The sequence below is a fragment of the Plasmodium fragile genome (assembly GCF_000956335.1).
Source record: "Plasmodium fragile strain nilgiri unplaced genomic scaffold supercont1.32, whole genome shotgun sequence".
NCBI classification, from domain to species: domain Eukaryota; phylum Apicomplexa; class Aconoidasida; order Haemosporida; family Plasmodiidae; genus Plasmodium; species Plasmodium fragile.
The window spans coordinates 10,549-31,784 of NW_012192612.1; the positions used below are offsets into that span (position 1 = coordinate 10,549).

General features: G+C 43.9%; 4 protein-coding genes across 4 annotated transcripts; 3 read left to right on the top strand and 1 right to left on the bottom strand.

The window, feature by feature from the left end:
* Window positions 1-553: 553 nt before the first annotated feature.
* Window positions 554-5,207, top strand: AK88_02985 (uncharacterized protein; the record flags this gene model as incomplete). Its single annotated transcript, XM_012480608.1, has 6 exons — window positions 554-634; window positions 889-1,777; window positions 2,232-2,450; window positions 2,568-2,579; window positions 3,021-3,646; window positions 3,819-5,207. 6 exons carry the CDS (start codon window positions 554-556, stop codon window positions 5,205-5,207), a joined length of 3,216 nt encoding a protein of 1,071 aa, XP_012336031.1.
* Window positions 5,208-6,543: 1,336 nt separating this feature from the next.
* On the top strand, window positions 6,544-11,734 carry AK88_02986 (uncharacterized protein; the record flags this gene model as incomplete). Its single annotated transcript, XM_012480609.1, has 6 exons — window positions 6,544-7,369; window positions 7,742-7,785; window positions 7,898-8,041; window positions 8,095-8,143; window positions 8,737-9,344; window positions 11,111-11,734. The coding sequence occupies 6 exons, from the start codon at window positions 6,544-6,546 to the stop codon at window positions 11,732-11,734; spliced, it is 2,295 nt and encodes a 764-aa protein (XP_012336032.1).
* Window positions 11,735-16,890: 5,156 nt separating this feature from the next.
* On the top strand, window positions 16,891-19,158 carry AK88_02987 (uncharacterized protein; the record flags this gene model as incomplete). The annotated part of the gene is made up of 2 exons (XM_012480610.1): window positions 16,891-16,956; window positions 17,131-19,158. The coding sequence occupies 2 exons, from the start codon at window positions 16,891-16,893 to the stop codon at window positions 19,156-19,158; spliced, it is 2,094 nt and encodes a 697-aa protein (XP_012336033.1).
* A 643-nt stretch (window positions 19,159-19,801) lies between these two features.
* AK88_02988 (uncharacterized protein) lies at window positions 19,802-20,887 on the bottom strand (the record flags this gene model as incomplete). The annotated part of the gene is made up of 1 exon (XM_012480611.1): window positions 19,802-20,887. The coding sequence occupies one exon, from the start codon at window positions 20,885-20,887 to the stop codon at window positions 19,802-19,804; it is 1,086 nt and encodes a 361-aa protein (XP_012336034.1).
* Between the last annotated feature and the right edge of the window lie 349 nt (window positions 20,888-21,236).

A 21,236-nucleotide genomic window follows, 5' to 3' on the forward strand; every position in this document is an offset into this window, starting at 1 on the left:
ATTGATGTTGTTGTTACGGCGGTTTTTAGGTGTACAAGGGGTTTAGGTGTACGCACACAGAGAGACAGTGTGTGTGACAGGCGTTTAGTGGAGAACGGGTGTTGTTTTTACTGCGGTTTTTAGGTGTACGCAGAGACAACGTGTGTGACAGGCGTTTAGTAGAGACTGGTGTACAAAGGGCGAGGGGGTGTTGTATTCATGACGCGTTGCGTGCGTACGGTAGTGCAGTAGTACCTTTTTTTTGCTTTTCTTCCTTTTTTGTTGTTTTTTTTTTATGCTTTTTCTGATTTTATCGTTCAATTTTGCTGTTTTCTTTGTGTGCATTCTATTCTTTTGTGGTGCATGAAGTACAGCAGGAGCTTCGGAAGTATTAGAAGTAAAGAAGTCTAGGGAATGTTTGAGGACATGTATTTATTGTCAACATTCTAGATTTACACTCGACGCACGACATACATGTGTGCGGCGAGATACATTAATGTTGGGACCATAGTCATATTAAGTTATTATAGTATTACTGGCAACATAAAATAATATTATACACAGTGAGTATAATATGGATAAGGATAAAATACTGAGCGAATGGAAGAGATATAGGGCCCAAGGCCATCCACATGACGTGTGGACTGATTACCGGGTAAGCTATTGAGAACTACAGGGAGCACGGAGACGAGATTTGTGGACACTAGCAGCGACCGATGCAGGATGCCGAATATACGTGAATCGCACTTATGCATCACACTTGTACGTTTTTAATTTAAGTACAGTGCGCAAGCAGCATTCATACAGTAACAGGGAAGAATACTTCAGTGTAGGTACAGGGAACCAGGACGAACACAACGCTGCGCACGACATGTACATAAGAATGTATGTGCATTATTTGAACTGCAGACATGGCTGTGGGACGAGATAAACCCGATATTACAAAAGTTTATTGAATATGTCGAGAACCAGGACAACTGGGAAGACTACGGTAGCAACTGCAATAACCATTTTTATTACCATAGTGGAACAGGGTATGCGCACCTCGTTAGGTGGCCAGGTACCAAGGTTATGTGCAAGATTATGTCAACAGCATTATTCTTCCTAACCGACACCCATGGGTTACAGGAATTTATGCAAGGGGAACATGAGGCAGTAAAAAAGTTAAAAGAATTTATAGGGTGCACAATTGTAAATGTGTTTATGCATATACTGGAGCACACAGTATGTGAGGGACACTGGGGGCTACAGTACGCCTGGTACGTCATGAGGGAGAAGATGCAAGGAATACCGCCAAACATTATAACAGAGAAGAAATGTGTCCAAGGCTTAGTACAAGATACGCACCTGGGGCAATGGAGTATGAAGGCAAAAATTAAGGACTGGATACAGCAGAACACGCAGTTAAGTGCTTGGGTGCAGGATACAGCAATTAAAAGGATGTGCTCAACTGCACAAGAAAAAAGTAAAGAGGCGGGGAGAAAAGGGACGGAAGAAGGTACATGGCGCGTGGGGGCGGACAATACAGATAATTATGGAGAACAGGAAGTAAGGGAAAAACTGGAGACAGGAATAAAACACGTCATAGGAAGCGGCATGCACGACATAATGCAAAAGATGGGTGCACAGTTGGACGCAGGAAGCAAGCCAACGAAGACTGGACAACCGGGTACAGGAGCAGGGACGTCAGGATCCGGGACAAACGCAGCTGGAGGAACCCATGCGCCAACCACGAAACCAGGAGCAGCACAACAGGACAGCAATAAGGACACAAGAAGTGCTGACGACAACACGCATGGTAAGCATACACATATACATACACATAGAAGCCGGTATATCCATAACACGGAATACACATACGGCCGCATACGGGATCATACTGCCGCATAGTGCGCATGCCGCCAACAACAATGCACACGCGGGGGGGAACAGGACCCCCTCGTTGAGCGATGAGCACAGCGGCGGCCACGACGGCAGCGGTAGCGGCGATGGCAACAACAACATAAGTGTACTACTACCATACCATGTCACCGTACGCGTGCTGCCGCCTCATCCAGTTCACGGAGTACGGAATCCACGGAGTCCATCTCGATCCAACGCATCGACCCATGCATCGACACACTCTATCGAGCCGGACCCCCACCCTGCCGCTAGCTGACCACACCATCCCGGCCCCTTCATTCTGTACCACTTGTGTGCTATTTTTTGTTTATCATCTGTTTACCATCTTCCTGCCATTCTCCTTTTTGCAGAAAACAAGAGCAAGGACACGGACACGCCGGGTGGACCCCCCGCCGCTGCCGCAGCGCAGCCGGCGGCGGCGACGCCGGCAACCACACACCCGGTAACAGCGGGAGCAGGAGACCAGAAAGGGGCGAGGCCCTCGGCACCATCAGCAGAAGGCACATCAGCGACAGGGGACGATGGAACACAGAACAAGACGCTGAGGGATATCCCCCAGGACAGTTCAGGTAAGGAGATTGTATCTGTGAACACGTCAACATGTGGGCCAACGACTCACACTGATCATAAACAAGCAGGGGAAGCCGATATCCGCGTCACAGTTAGTTTCGGACCATCCTCCTCAGCTGAATGTAAAGGTAACGGGCATACTCCTTCTAAGGCCTCCACTGTATAGAGTACTACGCACCGTCGTCTGCGCACCCGGCCCACAGAATAATACAGGGATCCATGTCCCACAGTAGGGCACAGGAGTAAACACAACACAAACAACAATTTCCGGAGAGACACCACGGAGAGCGCAACAACGGAAAGCGAGAAACCAAACGTCGAATGAGAGTGAGCGGCAGAGCGCTCGGCCGAGCAACGAGTCGGCCGCGGGATGTAGACGTCGACACACGGACACTGTCTGTGTGTTGTGTGTTGTGTTGTGTAGTTGGACAGAGAGAGAGTCTTTTCCCGGGGTGGCACCGTCCCCAGTTCATGAACCATCGTACCAACCGTGTGGTCAACCATAACGTTCCACCGCACACAAAACTTAAGTTTCATCACATCCCCTACTGCTTCATTTGACATTATAGGTAAGGATGGTGCAAATGGTCCAGGCTCGTCAGGATCCCCATCTGCACCTGCAGAGGCAGCACCGAAAGCATCAGACCCAGCAGCATCGGACCCAACATCACCATCAACAGGACCAGAAACAAAATCAACAGGAACAGGAGGGTACGGTAACACGAGTGCCAAGAACGATGACGACTCCGGGGACGCCGTCGTCGCTGGCGGCAACGATGACCCCCCTCCTCTCAATCCACCCAAACCAAAACCGAACCCGAACCCAAATCAATCGGGCAGTAGTGGCGGCTTCAGTGACTCAGGTAGTTCCGCAGGAGGTGGTGGAGCACCTGGCAGTGGCGGCGGTGGGGGAGGAAGTGAAAGTGCTCAGAAAGATGCTTCCTCGAACTCAAATTCAGGTTCCAGCAGTAGCGCCTCTGTCCTATTAATAGATGTTCCTCGATATGCAGACGGTACGGGAGGACACTTCGGAACAGGACCAACACCCGATCCACATGATACAAGTTCCAGTACACCTAAGGAAGGCGGCCCTCTTGCCCCCGACCTAACCGACACGGTGCTTACCGCCACTACTCCCGTACTCTTCTTCCTGTCCGCCGTCACCGTCGCCCTTCTTGGTTATTCCCTTTGGACGGTAAGTATATACGACAATGCGCGCATGCCGCATGTGCAAGATGTTTATACCTCAGAACATCCCAACCGGCTCCCATATATGATCGTTCTAATCAATATACTCCTACACCCGCGTTCATTCCTTTTTTCCTACCGTCCTCACCCTCCTCTTGACCCCCTGTTTCTTTGCTTAGTACTTTGCGCACCTCGGAAAACAACGACGACGAACATATCGAACCGTTCGTGACGTGCCGTCACCGCCACTCGACGCAGAAATATTGGCGCATCTACAACGCGGCGAACTGCCGCCACCCGATTACGGGTACACGATGATTCGGGATAGGCAACCCGGCAGATTGCCCGCCCGACGACGACGTCATCCACGCGTGCATAAGCGCACGATTATCGAACTACATCTAGAAGTGCTACACGAATGTGAAGCGACCGAGTGGGAAAACGTCAAAGACGACTATTGGCAGATACTTGTGGAGCAGTTTGCACAGGAGTTGATGCGGGATGCAAACGAGTATAGTAGTTCCCCGGCTTCTTCGTCGAATCACGATTCACCAGGTACCAATGTTTCCTCCATGCTCGATCCACCCACTGACAGCAACCGCATACATCCATGTCCACCACATGACCCCGATCCATGCAGTTGTGTGGACACCATGCACTTAGCCACGGACCCTTGTACACCGAATGAAGAGGACCCCGATCCATGGAGTTGTATGGAAACCATACAGTTAGCAATGGACACTTCTCCACCGAATGACCCAGATCCATGGGGTTGCATGGAAACCATACAGTTAGAAACGGACCCTTCTGCTTCTAACGAAGAGGACCGATGGAATTGTATGGAAAACATACAGTTAGCACCGGACCCTTGTCCACCTAACGAAGAGGACCCCGATCCATGGAGTTGTATGGAAACTATACAGTTACCAACGGACCGTTCTCCACCTAACGCAGAGCACCGATGGAAGTGTATGGAAAATATCGACTTAGATGCACAACAGCATGCTCATTCCAACCCCGCGCACGCGACGTCGTACTGTATCCATTGGATTAACTGGATTGATCGCCACAAATACCTATTGCAGGACTGCACGACGCAGCCGTGGTTTCTGCAATTGAAATCGGAATGGAAACAATACCTGCGCGAGCACATGGTGGCAAACGGAGCATCCGGTGAGCACACGACGGCCGCAACCATGGAAACGCAGAAATTGGACCTGTGGAAAGAATGGGTCGCACATCAACATGCGCTTATGCATATATATGGTGAGGAGCCGTGGTTCCAACATTTGTTGAATAATGTAGAGGAGGAGACAGTACCGGAAAAAGGCGCTACAGCTGTAGTCGACAAAGACTTAGAAGTGGAAAAAGTAATGGGCACAGAGGATGTGCTACAAGTCAGAGATGCACCATGCACGCAACTGCATCAGCCCCCTCACATGAAAAAAGTGTTAACCGCCCTCAAATTGTGGATGCTCCTTCTCGCGTCCGTTATAGAACAGTGCGAGCGCGAATGTCGTTTGCAAGAGAAGGAGTTATATGTAGATGACCTATTGGAGAAGCTCTGACATTCGGATGACGGCGCTCATGCATGGGAAATAACGCATGCTACCCGTACACCACTTTTATTTCATTATGTGATATACATCATATATTTCTTGTTTGCACTATTACATACCTTCTTTTTTTTTTCTGCTCTCTTCTGCTTGTGCTTGCTTTTGTTTTTTTTTGTTTCTTTTTCTGTGTAGTCAACTTTTAACATGACCATAGGAACAGGGTCCGTACCGCTCACATGCATATAACATGTACATTTAAATGAATAATATGAAGGGGTAGTCTTCTCCTTTATGGGACATTAATTATTAAAAGATGCGCACGTGGATTCTACGCGCATAGTGCAGAACACACATAGCATGCGAATACGCATTCGAGTATAAGGAGATTGTCTCCGAGCGCCACAGGCCGCGTGTAAGAAGGAGGAGCATTGTCTCTACGAGCAAACGCGTCGACCAAAGCGGCCGAGTGTAAGCAGGAGGAGTGATTGTCTCTCCGAGCAAACGTGGGCGGTCCGAGTGAAGCGATTCGACAAAGTGGCCGCGTGTAAGAAGGAGGAGAGATTGTCTCTCCGAGTGCGGATCAATAGAGGGAGCCGCGAGAGGCGGGGCAGCGCACTAACAAGGACGCGGCGCGTAGGGCAAATTCATGTTGTTGTTATACTGCGGTTTTTAGTGTACACGGTTTTTAGGTGTACGCACATAGAGACAGTGTGTGTGACAGGCGTTTAGTGGAGACCGCTGTAGAAACGGGGCAAGGCGGGTGTTATTCATGACGCGTGTTGTGTGTACGTAGTAGTAGTAGTTTTTTTGTTTCATTTTTCTCTTCATTTTTGTACTCCTTTTTTATTCTGTGCATATTATTCTCTCCTAAACCATATCAGAATAGTTCATACAGCTCTGGACCGTGCAATTCTGTATTGTGCATTTGCCTTATGTAAATTATATGTGTGATCGGCTTCCCCTCACTTATAGAGTAGTAAGAATATTAATGAGCCCGACGTGTGTATAGCATCTGGGCGGAATATTAATAATGTGCATAGTATTCACAGGGAGCATTAATATCCTGTATTATGGCACGTAATGCACCATGGCAGGGCACTTAGTAGATGTACTGGTCCCCTGGGCACGCGCAAGGGGACTATGGGGACAGGAACAGCTTGATGTAAGTATTACCTCAGAACAAGGGATTGCACGACACAGCGAAGAAGCGCGGCGCAAAATAGTGTTGGTACATATATATGCGCTAACACATACGGCACGGAAGGTAGAGTCCTATAAAGTTCATATGTTGTTATACATTAATCATTTTCTCTATGTATATATTTCGTAGAAGGCACTATGGGCAGATATGGAAACCGTGTTGAATGATTTTGTGCCTTACATGGAAAAAATAGAAGAGCACATAGATTCGTATGCTACAAGCTGCGGGGATGAAGGTTGGGAACGTAGAGGACACCCGCATAAGGGACACTTGTACAAAGATCATTCAGTTGGGGATGTAATGAAATGCAGACTGATGGTTGGAGCATTATATTTTGTAACTGGGTGGAAATCCACTCAGCAGCCGGATACGGCCACATCGGCAAATGATACGGCCATGAAGGCTACTATGAGGTGCATCGTGGCCAATGTTTTTGCGTATATATTGGCTGAAATACCGTGTGGACTTCAGTGGCCAGCAATAGATCAAGCTTGGAAGATAATGAAGCAGATTGCAGTGGGAACGGCAGACACCTCTAATCCGCTTTTCACCGGCAAATGTATACTGGATGAGTACAAGGATATTAACATAGGGACCGGGAAGTTACAGGGGGCGGTAAAAAACTGGTTAAAGAAAAGTAAAAAGATAAGTGCTAGTATAAAAGCAATAGAGAAGAACTCGAAATGCAACATACAATGGGCAACGTACAAGAAGGACATGGCAGCCAGAGGAGAAGCTGCAGATAGTTTCAGTATGTTTAAAGAGGAAGGCATGCAAGGTTTAGTGAAAAAGCAGATGCAAGACATGTTTAAGACAATTACCAAAACAGTACATAAGAAGGTGGTGACTGCTCGTAAGGAAGCAGGGGACTCCATGGACTCTGCAGATAGTGATGTTGACTCTGAGGACGATGAGGAGGACGGCGACGATGAAGAGCAGAACAACGCAGACAAGGACATGACGGAAACGAAAGGTAAGCATACGACTCGTAAGCATACCAATCATACGGACGCACACGGGATCACACTGCTGAATATGGATACCGCCACAACAAAACCACGCGCCCGCGGCGGAAAAGCACGGTCCCTTCGTTGAGCTGAGCACAGCGGCGGCCACAGCGGCCGCCACGACGGCGATAGCGGTAGCGGCGCGGGATACACCGGAGTTGAGATGACGGCCACAACATAAAAGTTGCACTGCTACCATCTAGCCCAGTTCACGGCGTACGCAGTCCACCGAGTCGACCCGACCGTACCACACCACACCGTCCGCCCCTTCTTTGTACCACTTGTGTCCCTTTTTTTTTTTTATCATCTTTATGTCTGTCTTTCTTCCGTCATTGCAGGCGCAGCAGGAGCGGCGGCGACGAAGCCGGCTACCACAAAACCGGTAGAAGCAGCACCCGCAGGAAGATCAGAGGAAGCTGGGGACCCACCGCAAGGACCCGTACCACCACCTCCACCTGTGGCACCACCCCCTGTATCACCACCGGACTCATCAGCGGCCGCAGCAGGTTCAGGCGGAGGATCCACAGGACAAGGACCGGGTCAAGGACCAGGACCTGGACAACAACCCCCACCTCCACCACCGCCACCACCTCAGGATTCAGGCCGGGATCAGGCGCTGCCTGATGACAAGGCTACAGGTACGTTTGATCCACATGCAAATATTGAACTTCCGCCCGTGCCCCCCCTAGAGGGGGAAGAACACATCAGTAACATAGAATTAGGGGAAGAGAAGAGATACAGTAAGGGTACTTGGGTTGTCCCAGGTGCTACTGGAACAACAGCAGTAACTACAATAACCACACATACGTCTCCACCCACGATCCATGTCCCTGAGGGAACACCTGAAGGTACTGATAATTGGCACGACAAAGTACACAGTATTACTGAGGGTCCCTCCTTGTAGGCACAGAGGAACCTCTATTCACGCAAGAGTAGTCGTGAGCACTCCGACGCCGCGAGAGAGGGGAAAAAAAAAAATAACCACAAACAAGCAACTGCGGCGAGAACACGGAGTGAGCGACACCACACGTCGAATGAGAATGATGGCGCGACCGGGGACAGTGCGCCGCCGCTGGATGTAGACGTCGACAGACGTCGACAGACACACTGTGTGTGTTGTGTGTTGTGTGTTGTGTGTGGGAGACAGAGAGAGTCTTTTCCCGGAGTGGCACCGTAATCATCGTTCGCACCGTGGCCCACCGTGCGGCTCGTGCCCCGTGGCACCAATGGTGTCAAGCGTAAAACGACGGCCAACAGCCGTATTGCGCACCATTCATCGAATAGACGTCAGTTTCATCATATTCTTTTCGTCCTGTTGCATCGTAACTTGTAGGTAACGGTGCTGGGGTGGATACAACGGATAAGGGCAAAGAGACATTAGGATCACCACAACCAGACCCAAGTGAAGCCCAAACACCAGTAGTCGCAGGAGCAGCAACACCACGAGCACCCGCTGGACCCGCTAGTCCTGCCAATCCCACCGATCCTGGGAAGTCCTCCCTTGCACCTGTACGAGCTACTGCTGATGATGGTTCCCTAGGGAAACACAAGGACAAGGCAGATTCTATGGGTGCTGACTTCACGATTTCAGATGTCGGTGGGCTCCTCGATAAGGGCACTTCCTCGTCCTTCAATGGTACGGGAGGTAGTTCTTCTGGCTTCAACAAGGACAAACACTGTACCAAGGATGGTGCCCCCCATGAGTGTGATCTGCAGTTAGACGTACCACTTAATCCCGGCACTATTAATCTTGGAGGATCATATGGGCTACGTACCCCTCAGGATCCACATATTACAACGGCAGAGAATAACAACCAGGATTCCGGGGCAGTCCCCCAAGCTGTCCCCGACCTAACCGCCCACGTCCTTACCGCCACTACTCCCGTACTCTTCTTCCTGTCCGCCGTCACCGTCGCCCTTCTTGGATATTCTCTGTGGAAAGTAAGCATGCACGCACACAACGCACACAACGCACACAAGCGCACACAAGCGCACACTAAACGCACAACGCACATACAACGCGAAAATATAACCGAGTGGAAAAATGGAACAACCGTTGCCATTCGCAATTCCACTGTTCCGTCCCATGTTCCCAAAAGGAACGCGAACAAACGTTACCTTTGGACTACTGGACAACGAAAAAGAAAGAAAAAAAAAAAAACGCACTACGGACGTATGTCACTACATGGCGGATACATTGTACATTTGAGGCAACGGAGTTTGGCTTGTACGACACCATATTAGATATTTTGGTATTCATGGGCAAAGTACATGAATGTGATTGATACCACACGGCGAGTATACATATACTGCAATTATAATCGTTTATTAATTTAAAAAAAAACAGAAAAGAAAAGAAAAAAAGCCCTAAATCATAAACCCCATTGAAACAATCGTGAAACCCAGAACAAGAACAAACATGGCACAATTCGTATTTATAACTAGCTTAACATAACTCTTTTCCTATTTCGGATAAATACATTAGATATTTCTCATTTTCAATGCAACAGAAAAAAATTTATAGTGTATGTTCTGCTGTTTTTACTAATACATTAGGGTACATCTATTTTTTTTTTTTTTTGTTTTTTTTTTTTATTTAACACACGGCATATATAAATTCCCGTATTCACATATTATATTCTGGCTCCTATAATAAAACAAAAATTCACCCAACACTATTTCTCCCCTTTCACTCACTTTGTTTCCAGCAACACTTCTAATTCTGTTTCGCTCTTATTATTGCTGATCTAAATTAACTACAAATTGCGAGTACAAGTGCCTGTTTCTTTTTTTTTTTTTCATAATAAAAACTTTGATATGAACAACAATAACAACACAAGGAAAAATAGGAACTAACATATATTATTATTGACGTCCATTTAAGAATTGTAAACTCCCTCTTCTTCAATTGTTCATTAATATTATTAAAAAGTGAGTTTCTCACAAGTTTGCTATAATTTATATATATTTATATTTTTTTCCAAAAAAAACGAAAGGCAATGTTTCCATTCTTCTAATGTTGTACAAGTAAGGCACCTTTTTTCAGAATTCTCGTATTATGTAGAAATGCAAAATACAAATTAGAAGTACTCAAAAAAGCCTGCTTCCAAAAAAAAAAAAGAATGCACATATATAAAGTATGCCCTATCATATGTAATTCCTTGTGTTTTTTTATATACTGTAATTTCCATATAAGAATGATACATATATGTTTCCTTATTACACATCATAAAGAGCACTATACTTACAGAAAAAAGGGATCTGTACGACTTTGCATATTATTTAAACATAAGTATCCACATCAATATGGCACACTCGAACAACAAACATCGACAAGCAACGTTGCACAAGGAGCGTTGCAATCCCGAAATGGCAAAACGGTTAGCGCATCCAGGAAAGGAAGTAACACACATGGAAAACAGGCGCATAGGTTCTTCTTCTTCAAAAAATATGCTATCCTGTTTGTTGTTGCGTGCATCTTCTTAACGGTAAGCCCAGTATGAAAGATTACATGTTCACGTATAGATGTGGACACTGGAGTGTTCCGCACTGGGCTATATATATGCCGTACGCAACATGCCCAAATATTTATATGTATATTTTTTCCCTTCCGGTTCTTACTTCCCCTTTTTTTCCTTTCTCATATTACCTTTCATTTATTAATTCAACGCATCACTACCACTCCTCTTCGCTTCCCCTTTCTACAGCATCCAGATAAATTCGACAGACACGCAGAGCCTTTGGCCAAATTACGCGTGCATAAAAGAGTTGCCCGCAGTTTAGCAAAAGGAAGATCAGCTCCATCAGCAGATGAGCTTGAATTAGATCCGATGGCATTCGAACACTATGACGATGATGAAGAAACCTATGAAGGTGCCTACGACGATGTCGACGAACCTTATGAAGAAGCCTATGCATTTTCCCCGAAACGCATATATTCTGACGCACAATGGGAGGAAGAGGAAGATGGAACTATACTAAAAGCATGGAAAATGGTGGAGTACGAGATACCACAACAAGTGCATTATGAAAGAAAGTGGAAAATAGAACATGATGCAAGGGAAGAAGAAGTCGACAGCACCGACACATTATCTGCTGATGTAGCAGTCACCGAGGCAGTTGCAACGTGTAGCACATCCCTGTCGAAGGTTGGATCAGGGTCCTCATTGCCACCATCCCTACAAAATACGGCACAACATGGAACAAAGAACCAGGAGCCGAAAGGATCTTCGGGTACAGGTAAAGCGGATATGCCCAAACAGGGCGACAAAATAAAATCTCCGGGAGTTTGTAATGAAGGTTCCCTTAAAAACGCCTTGTTGGGGAGATAGAATGTTCATAAAATCTTATGACACACGCCTAATTTACAGGAACGACAGCAAGCACAAAGCATGGCAAGCAGAATAAGGCAGTTAACGTCAAAACCGGAAGAGGCTTTAGTAGACGGAAATTGGCTACGTATATTTTATATAGGTACTGCAAGTTCTTTGTTGCGGCTATTGTCGTTTACACTATAATACTGCTCGTTGCTGGTTGTGTCGTTGGAGTTGTATTTTTAACTAAGACAGGACCGTGGTGTATAGGTGGGATTGCCATAGCCTCCACTGCAGTTGCAATGGGTACAGTCAGTATGTGCTCACTTGGGCTATTCCGGCGCTGCTACCGCAGGCGAAGGCAAAAGTGCCAAAGAAAGTTGTGAAAGACCAAAATTGCATCAAAACAAGAGCACAAACCAGAGGTACTCCGGAAAAATCTACAGGTAATCCGAAAAACCGGAGGCACCTAACAAAGCATAACTTCCTGTATTGCACTTCTGGGTAGGCAACGTCAATGTTACAGTATGCTTGTACATATTTTCTTAGATGGACCCTCATAATGATATTGTATGCATTTTGTATGATATGGCTTATGATTTTTTATGCATTTACTGTATATTTCCGCTTTCTACATTATAATATGGTTTACATTTTTCCTAATAGAAATGCTCCGTGGATATATGGTTCTGTTTTGTTTCTGTAATCATTTGATCCATAGACACGATGAAAGGACAAAGCATTTGAAAAAAAAAAAAAAAAAGGATGCGTCCTTATGTTTCCTATATAAATACATATATATGTACGCATATACATTCTCATATATATAACGCACATATACTTTACATCATACATGTAACATATATTATATAATAACTCATACAGTGCCTATTCTTATAATATGTAACACATTTGCCTATATTCTTCTTTCCGTAATAATAATTTATTTCGTGCGTATACAAACTTCCGCATTGCCAAATGAAACGGTTTAACACCCTACCTTTTCATATGCACACAAATGGAGGATGTTATAAATTGTAAAAGTCCATATATGCGACAAGTCCTTCACCGGAAGGGTGACATGTGTCATTTGCACACATAATACATTATATCCTGTGTTTCCCGTATATGTGCTGTGTGACGCGTAATGTCCCACGGGATTCGTTTCTGATTTTTGTATACATGGAAATACGCGATTCGTTTGAAGTGGCCGCAATCTTCGGCAAAAGTGAATCGAACCATGCCTTCTAAAAGAGCGCATTTCCCCCTTTTCTGTTATCATATGACGCACATCATCTTTCGGTGAACACACTACAGTGAATCAACATGTCCCGCTGCTCCTACAACCTGGGTGCGGAATGTTCCCTTTGTTCTGTTGCATAGGACACCGTAATTATGCGTAGTTATCAATCTATTCCTTATGGGCTACTGCTGCAATCAGCGCCATAATTCCATGCTGCCGTCGCCCTAGGCCCAAAAGATTCGTCACCCATTGTTCTTCATCAACAACTTTTCGCCTGTTTACCATGCTTCGGGCATGAAAAGGGGCGGGGGTGGGCATGGGAACGGCAATATGTCGGAGTGCCGCACACTACATTTTTCTGGTGTTCTGGGAATTCACTAATCATTATGGGTGACGGGAAGCCATAAAGGAAACTGTTCGTTTGCATTTGCAAAGCCTTTCATCCTTCCCTTAGCACATATAATACTATTCCATCGCGAAATCCATTCTCCTAAAACTTAATTCAGTCATATGCGCGCTTTATGTACATCATCGTGCCTTTATGATTTCTGGCATACAGTTGTAGGTACTTCCCAGAGTCATTCGTTTTACACATCGCGCGTGTAATTCATTTTGTTTTAAAGAAAAAAAGGAAAAGAGAAAGAGCATAAGAGCTGAGTTAGCCGTAACGCTAAAACAAATTGAAGTTCGAAAAAAAAAAAATAAATATTTGTACAAATGAAAAAAAATAAAATAATAATAAAATAACGTAAAAACAAAGAATGCCTGGACAAAATTACACGCGCACAACTTGGAATTTGCCGCAGCCCGGACAAAAAATTAATACATGTGTTCACATGTGTTGACGGCAATGCACATGTAGGCCGTTGCGCTTGTACTGTTACGAATAAAATGTACCACGAGAAAACTACACACAACAGATTTAGAGCAGCGGCCACAGTTTTCCGCAATGCATTTCGGCGTAGCGGCGCGAACAATATATGTGGGATCATTTATTTCATTACGCCCTTTTTAATTATTCCACAAGAACAATTCTTCCTGTATTCAATTTTGTGCCATATACTTCTAACGCGTTCATTTCTGAAATTGGGCATCATCCCGTATGAATATGACGCGGCGCTACGTCTGATATGTGTCTGCAACCACATATGTGCCTCGCTGATCATTTTAGGCATCCGTATATTCATATAGTATGCATTTTAGTACATTGTGAAATATGAAATTGGGTATTCAGTACGCGCGCCAAAAAAATTAACGATGAAATATAAAGTTTACTCAGTTCTTTTGTCCGTAACCATTCCTGTTCCTTCCTTTGTTGGTATGAAGCTATAGCCGCCCTTTCTTGTGTACTTTATTCCTTACGCCAAGTCCCAATATGCGCACTCACAGTGGACCTCGGCAGCTCCCAATGAGGTCATAGATCGTTACTCAATGTGCTAATTTGTTTTTGCCCGATTTAAATACATACTACTTACATTATCATAACCGCTTGTTACTACTTCCCACGCACCCCTTTATGGTATCCTGTTGACCAATCCATTCATTGTTATCTTCCCAAGTGCGCGCATCTATGACGTCCATATTTTGCCTTTCCTTTATATAACGTCCGTCTTCCCATAATCCACAGGTGTCATGTGCTCAAAGGGGACAAGGATCAGGAACAAATTACTCATCGTTTACAGCATATACAGGACAGTACACAGTAATAATGCCTGTCTAGGTTGCAGAACATAATATACCGCAGGGGAAGAACAATTATGATCCGTATAATATGACACAAATGTGCTCGACATAATCCCCCGCACACATCATTCCCAATGGACGGAACCCTTCCCTTCCTTTATAACTTGCCGCTGAACCCGCCCCGCACCATGATGTCTCCCACATGTCTTCCCACATACACGCTCCACTACTTCAACACACACCGTAAACATTCCGCTCAATACTAACTCCTGCTCATAACACTGTTGCAACTAATGGACGGCGCATGACACCTTACGTGGTCATTTCGTAAACCAGAATAAACGCCACGTGGAATAGTATTTACGCGGTCAGACGCATTTTTCTGTCAGTTCAAATGCTTTACTCATACGGGCCTAATATATACCTCCTATTTATTCCATTTTTCCATATTACTTATGCTACTTTGTCGGATGTCTTAAGAGTATCCTCTGCGCGTACCTCCGTAGATATATTATTGTTGATTCTCCTCAGGAGAATAAAGTTCCTTGTGTTCGTATATTCGAGGAACGCAGGGCAGCAGCCACTGTTTCCCTTGTTCCTCTTCTACATCACATAGCTGAGCAGCAATGTAACATCTTTTAACCGCTGTTCATTTTCTTTACTATTATAATGCGGGAAAAAGAAAAGGAATAACAGGGAAACAGCGCAACGACATAGGAGTGTAACCTGGGACGTTTAATTAAATCTTAAATTTTAAGGGAAATATGATGATGTACATCGTTCGGCTCAGGGTAAGCAAATAGAAGTCCTACTTGGTAATTCATATGCAATGCTCATAGTGACACAAACTACGCAGATTCTACAAGTGTACAATACATTTTACATATTGTAGCAATGTGCTTCTTTATATGGTTGTATACAAATAGAGCACCTGTGATAAAGTGCAAGTATGGGAAAAATTACAGTGTACCCACCTGTATACCATGAACACAGATAATTCCCCTTTCTTAAAATTATTATAAATGTCCTGAACTGATTCTTCTGCTAAACAGGCAGTGGCGTGTTTATCTCCTTTTTTTTATGTTGTCATTTTGTACAGAAAAAAACCCTTTCCTTTAAAAATAATATATGCATGACAAGTTAAAAAAACATGCTGATTCCGTAACATAGAACCTTCGGAAATAAACAGAAGATAAAGCAGATATTCGTTCTGCCATTATCAAAAGGAAAGCGGCATCCCAGGAACCGTTTCCACGGTTGCGTACATACAAGTTGATGAATCAATATAAGCATATATAACACATGGAAAGGAAAAAAGAACAATGATAACTATTTAGAGTCTTTATATATTTTCTCCATTATCCTAGATAACTTATGTCAATACTCCACGGGAGTATTAGCTCGATCATTATATATTATGTACTTCCCTACAGTAATATTCGCGACATTCATATTCTCCAATTTCCTACCTTCCATATATGTATTCCTTGCATGTATTTTTTGTCACATGCACATTTTCTACATTCATTCGTTCTACATTCATATGTTTAATATGTATATTTCTTATTTGGATATTTCAAATTTTCATACTCTCTGTAACACCATTTTCTACCATTTGGACATGGCCTGCAAGTGACTACATTTCATGATGAATATTTCATTAAGAAATATGTCACATAATATCCTGTCGTTCTTAATACAGGAAAATATTTATCGTGAACCTAAAAACCCCTAAACCCTAAAAAATTCTACTGTTCTAATAATGCAAATAATCTAATTCTTCTTAAAATAAATTTCCCACCATTATATCCACATTAAAACAACAAAATGTTTGTGCATACAAAGAACTTTTACCTTTTCAAAAACACATAATTTCCATTTATTCCACCATTAGCAGCTAGATATAATTGAAAAGTGGGTAATAGTTTTTCTCAAAACACCGACAGCCCTAATTAATTGTAAATACTATCACATGTATAGGCAATACATGTTTATTTCATTTTGTTAGCATTACCACATTTCTAATATATACTGCCTTGAATATGAATTTTTCATTTAAATTATACATCGGAATACTTACAGCAGAGAATAATGAATCGCATACACAAATGGTTTAATGAGCCTATTCTGTGTACAAAAAAAAAAAAGAACTGCATAATCTGCACATATATACACAAAAAAAAAGGATATATCGCTATTCTTAACTTCCCCTTTGTTAAAAGCAAAAGAAAACCAAAAAACAAACAAAATGATGTTCGCTCTCAAGCTTTCCATATTCAGCTTCATATTGTACTCCTGGCAAGATCCCGAAAAGGTACGACCCAATAATTAACGCTGCCGTAGAATGTGCATTTACATCTATGATTATGATGTTATTCATGCTCCTAACAATTGAAAACGCTTCTTCGTTCTTTTCTTTTAACTGAATACCTGTGCATTGCATAACGCCCTCAAATACATCCTTCCCGCTTTTTTTGTTATATGTTAGGCGAATGAATGCGGCACATCATGGAAACATTGGGCCAAGCAACATGACACTCTCGGTGTCAGGATCAGTAGATTACTGACGGTCGAATTAGATATGCAAGCACCACCACAACCAAATAATACATTACTGCTCAGTCCTGGTAAGGGTCAAGATAAAAAAGTCGCATCGCGGAAAAAACCAGGACAGTCCGGTAAACCAAAATCGAAGGTTGGTGAAGCAGGGTCATTGCCACCGTCCTCACAAAATGAGGAACAAAGCCAAAAAGGAGAAAACAAGCCCCAGGAACCTTCACTAAAGGGTGGCGCTGACTGGCAAACACCAGAACAAAGTCACAAACTTCCCGGCAATCCTAGTGGGGATTTCTTTAAGGAACCACTCGTTCGGGCTAAGGAAAAAGATGCGAAGGATAATGCAGAATCTGTTACGGGAGCAACAAAAGTTCCCGGACCAGAAACAACGCGGGAATCAGATGAACAAGTAGGGGTCAAAAGACATGACGTCCTAGCTGATGCCATATATGATGATGTCTCCACAGTCCCCAAATCACATCACAAGCTAGGTAATGATAACAAGAAAAGGCAAGGGAGGCAGCAACAAAGGATGGGGAAAGGATATACAATTGAGAAATATGAAGGCACACTAGCAGAAGATAGGGAAAAATATGGAATCCATAGGTCGATTGCATTCCATTACGAAATGTCTTGTTTCGATGAACGATTGAGAGATTCTGAAATAAATAAAAAATTAGAACAAATGAAAGAAGAACCTCATACATGGGAATTACTCTCTCTATACTGGCAATCATACAGAAATGAAAGAAGTAAATATCGTGCTCTTAAAAAATCTTTGAAGGAAAAATTGTTAGAATTGCAAAAAAAACAAACTATTGCAACTCCCGACATATATAACAAGAAATGGAAAAAATGTGAAGAGATAATTAATAATAACTTGACAAAACAGCATGAACATGTTAGTGATGTATTTTATACCATGGTTGCAAAGGAAAAATTGAGCAGAGATGAATTCGAGAAGATTTTATATGATTTCAGAGAATCATGGAAAGAAGTCACCCTTAAGACAGCAGACGAATGTATAGCCATTATTGGAGAACCAATTTCTTTGGAAGTCATATACCACGAGAATGACCCTAATGTCTTTGGGATGAGGGTTCCAGGCTTTACAGTTCCGGGTATGCCGTACGACTCCAACAGGAAATTAGATACATCAGTTGGAGCAGAGCGATCATCCCAAGTTTCACAGAATGAGGAACAAGCCGAAACAGCAGAAAAGAAGGCACAGGAATGTTCACTAGATGGTGGCACTGACATTCAAACACCACACCAAAGTAAGAAACTTCCCGGCGATCCCAGTGGAGGCCCCCTTAAAGAACCTGTGCCGGGAACAAATTCCGGAAAATCGAAAACCAAAGATGGATCAGAGGGGTTAGTAGTAGCTTCAGAAAAGAAGGCACACATTAAAGAAACGAGCGAGCAAACTAGGGGACTGTGTAGTACACTAGCGCGAACTTTAAGTAGAAATAAATGGTGGATCCCCGCTACATTGGCCGTTCTTGGTGTCTATATAGCAACGCTGCCTAAGCTTCCCAAAGCTGGGAATTTAGATGGATGGATTGCGTCTTTATTAATAGTTATCCCAGGCATCGCACTTACGCTTCTGGTTGTGCTATTTTGGTCTAAACGCCGGAAGGGAAGATCAGGAGTGCCCAAGAAAGCCCTGAAGGATAAAATTTCATCAGACGCAGAGCACAAAACAGATGTATCCAAGAAATCGGAAGCACCTAAGACACCGGAGACACCTGAGAAGACGGAAGCACGTATAAAGGCAGGACAGTCCGAGAAGCAGGACGCACCTAAAACGGACGGAGAATCGGAGAAATCGGAAACACCTAAGAACCCGGAAGCACCTGGGAACAAGGAAGCACCTAAGAAGCAGGACGTACCTAAAAAGGCAGGAGAATCCGAGAAACCGGAAACACCAAAAGAAACGGAAGTATCTAAGAAACCGTAGGCACCTAACAAAGCGACCGTGCCCGTAGAATCGTAAATAACATTATTATTCTACTTTTGGTAAACAACTTCAATGTTATAGTATGTTCCTACACATGCATGAGACAGGCATTTTTCCGTATGATATTCTGTACTATTTCCATGATAGAGTGCATTCACGGTTTTGTGGCATTCACCTTGCAGTTCCATTTTGTACATTATAATTTTTTGTATGTACATTTTTCCGAATATACATAGTTGTTCGTGTGTATGTTGTATTGTTTGTTGATATAATGAGTTGTTCATGCGAGTTAAAAGACAGGACGGAAACAAGCTTTAGAGAGAAAAAGAGAGTATGTCCTACTTCACTTTTATATGTATATAATGCACAAGTATATTGTGTCCTATATATAATGGTTACTATAAGCGCAATATGTATAGTAAGTACTTTCATAATGTATAAAATGTGTTTTTATTTTTCTTCTAACTCAAACAATTTGTGATAAATGTCAGAAATGTCTTCGAAGTTATAATTATTTGCTCTGTAACACTATCGTTCGTTACCACATCACATACTATGACAGCGTTTGTCATGAGAACAGCGTATGCACCCCTTCTTCTTTGTCCTCACTTCTCTAAAGCTTCTCAAATGATCTGGAAACAAACTATGCACATATAATCCTTTTATATCCATAAATCCCGTACGCTCCACACTCGTCACCGCGCCGCTGCACGGTACGCTCGTCTACACAGTGGCCAACGCTGCCAACGGTGCGCTCGTCGCGCCGGTCGTGGCCGATCAACGTCAACGAAGTCTGTTGCTGTGCTGCTTCCGCCGCGTGTGCGTTGTTGTTGTGGCGGCATCCATATTCGTACGGTACGTATTCGGTCATATTTGTCCGCATTCGTGCTTTCTCCCATGTGTCCTTACCTGTCGGTTCCTTTTGTGTTGCCGGTTCATTATCTGCTGGTTTGGCGCTGCCAACTGCAGTATGTGTAGTACCCGGTTCTGACATGCCCGGTGATGATGTTGTTGTTGATGACGATGTAGCCTGTTGTTCCCCCGCTGATTGTCCGTGTTGTTGTGGAGTGGTCGAAGCGGAGTCCTTGCCCTGCTTCACCTTCTTTATTATAGAATCCATACTTTCTCCCGCACTGGAGGAATCTATTTCCTTTAGTATCTCCTTTACGACTGCTTCCAGTGCTGTACCTACTTCCTCAATTTTGTTATTCGCTCTATGTTTTATCTCTATCACCTGTTCCTCATTTGTTCCTACTGCGCCGTTGTCTCTGTCTACTATGCATTCCTTCCCTAATACTCCCCAGTCCCCATCGCTCAAGTAGCGCTTATTCCTCTGAAGCCATCTTTTCATTATGTCCCATGGATCCCATTCTGCCGTGTTTTGTCCTTTTGTCTTTGTACCGTCCTTCCTGTCCTCCTTCTCACATTCCATATTGGGCTCCTGGTACTGGCCCTGCCTGCGCGTTGCTGTCGCAGCTTTAAATGCATTTCTTCCTCCGTCTAAGTGCAAACATTTGTGTCCTATTATTTTTTTCATAAATATATTCACTAAAATACATTTCATATACGGCTCTATTGTAGCATCCTCCGTGTGCACATTATTCAAGTGTGTACCTCCTGCCATCCACTGGATCCCATGTTTGAAACTTAATGCCTTTAATACTAGCCAGCACACAGCTTTGTCCGTCTCATTGAATATTTCCCCCGCCTGGTGCCCATCGTGATGCATTGCACACAGGGGCTCTATGAATGTATCGTGTTCTGCATGTTGCATATGCTCTTTAAATTTCCCCCACACTGCTGTGACATGTTTCCAGAATAGTTGCTACAGGTAAAATATTCACCATATATCCATATATAAAGTATGCGACCTTGCTTATATTCCTTCCCTATATATACTGTTACATATAACTACGCCTTGCGCATCCTAGACATATATTCCCGTGCGACCCATACAAAGTGTACGAACGGACAAGAAGAACACATGCACCTTTTGTATGTAGTGCTCCAGTGGTGTTGATATAGCCATATAGTACTATGCGCGCGTTACGAGCAAATGTCCACATATGTGTACTTAG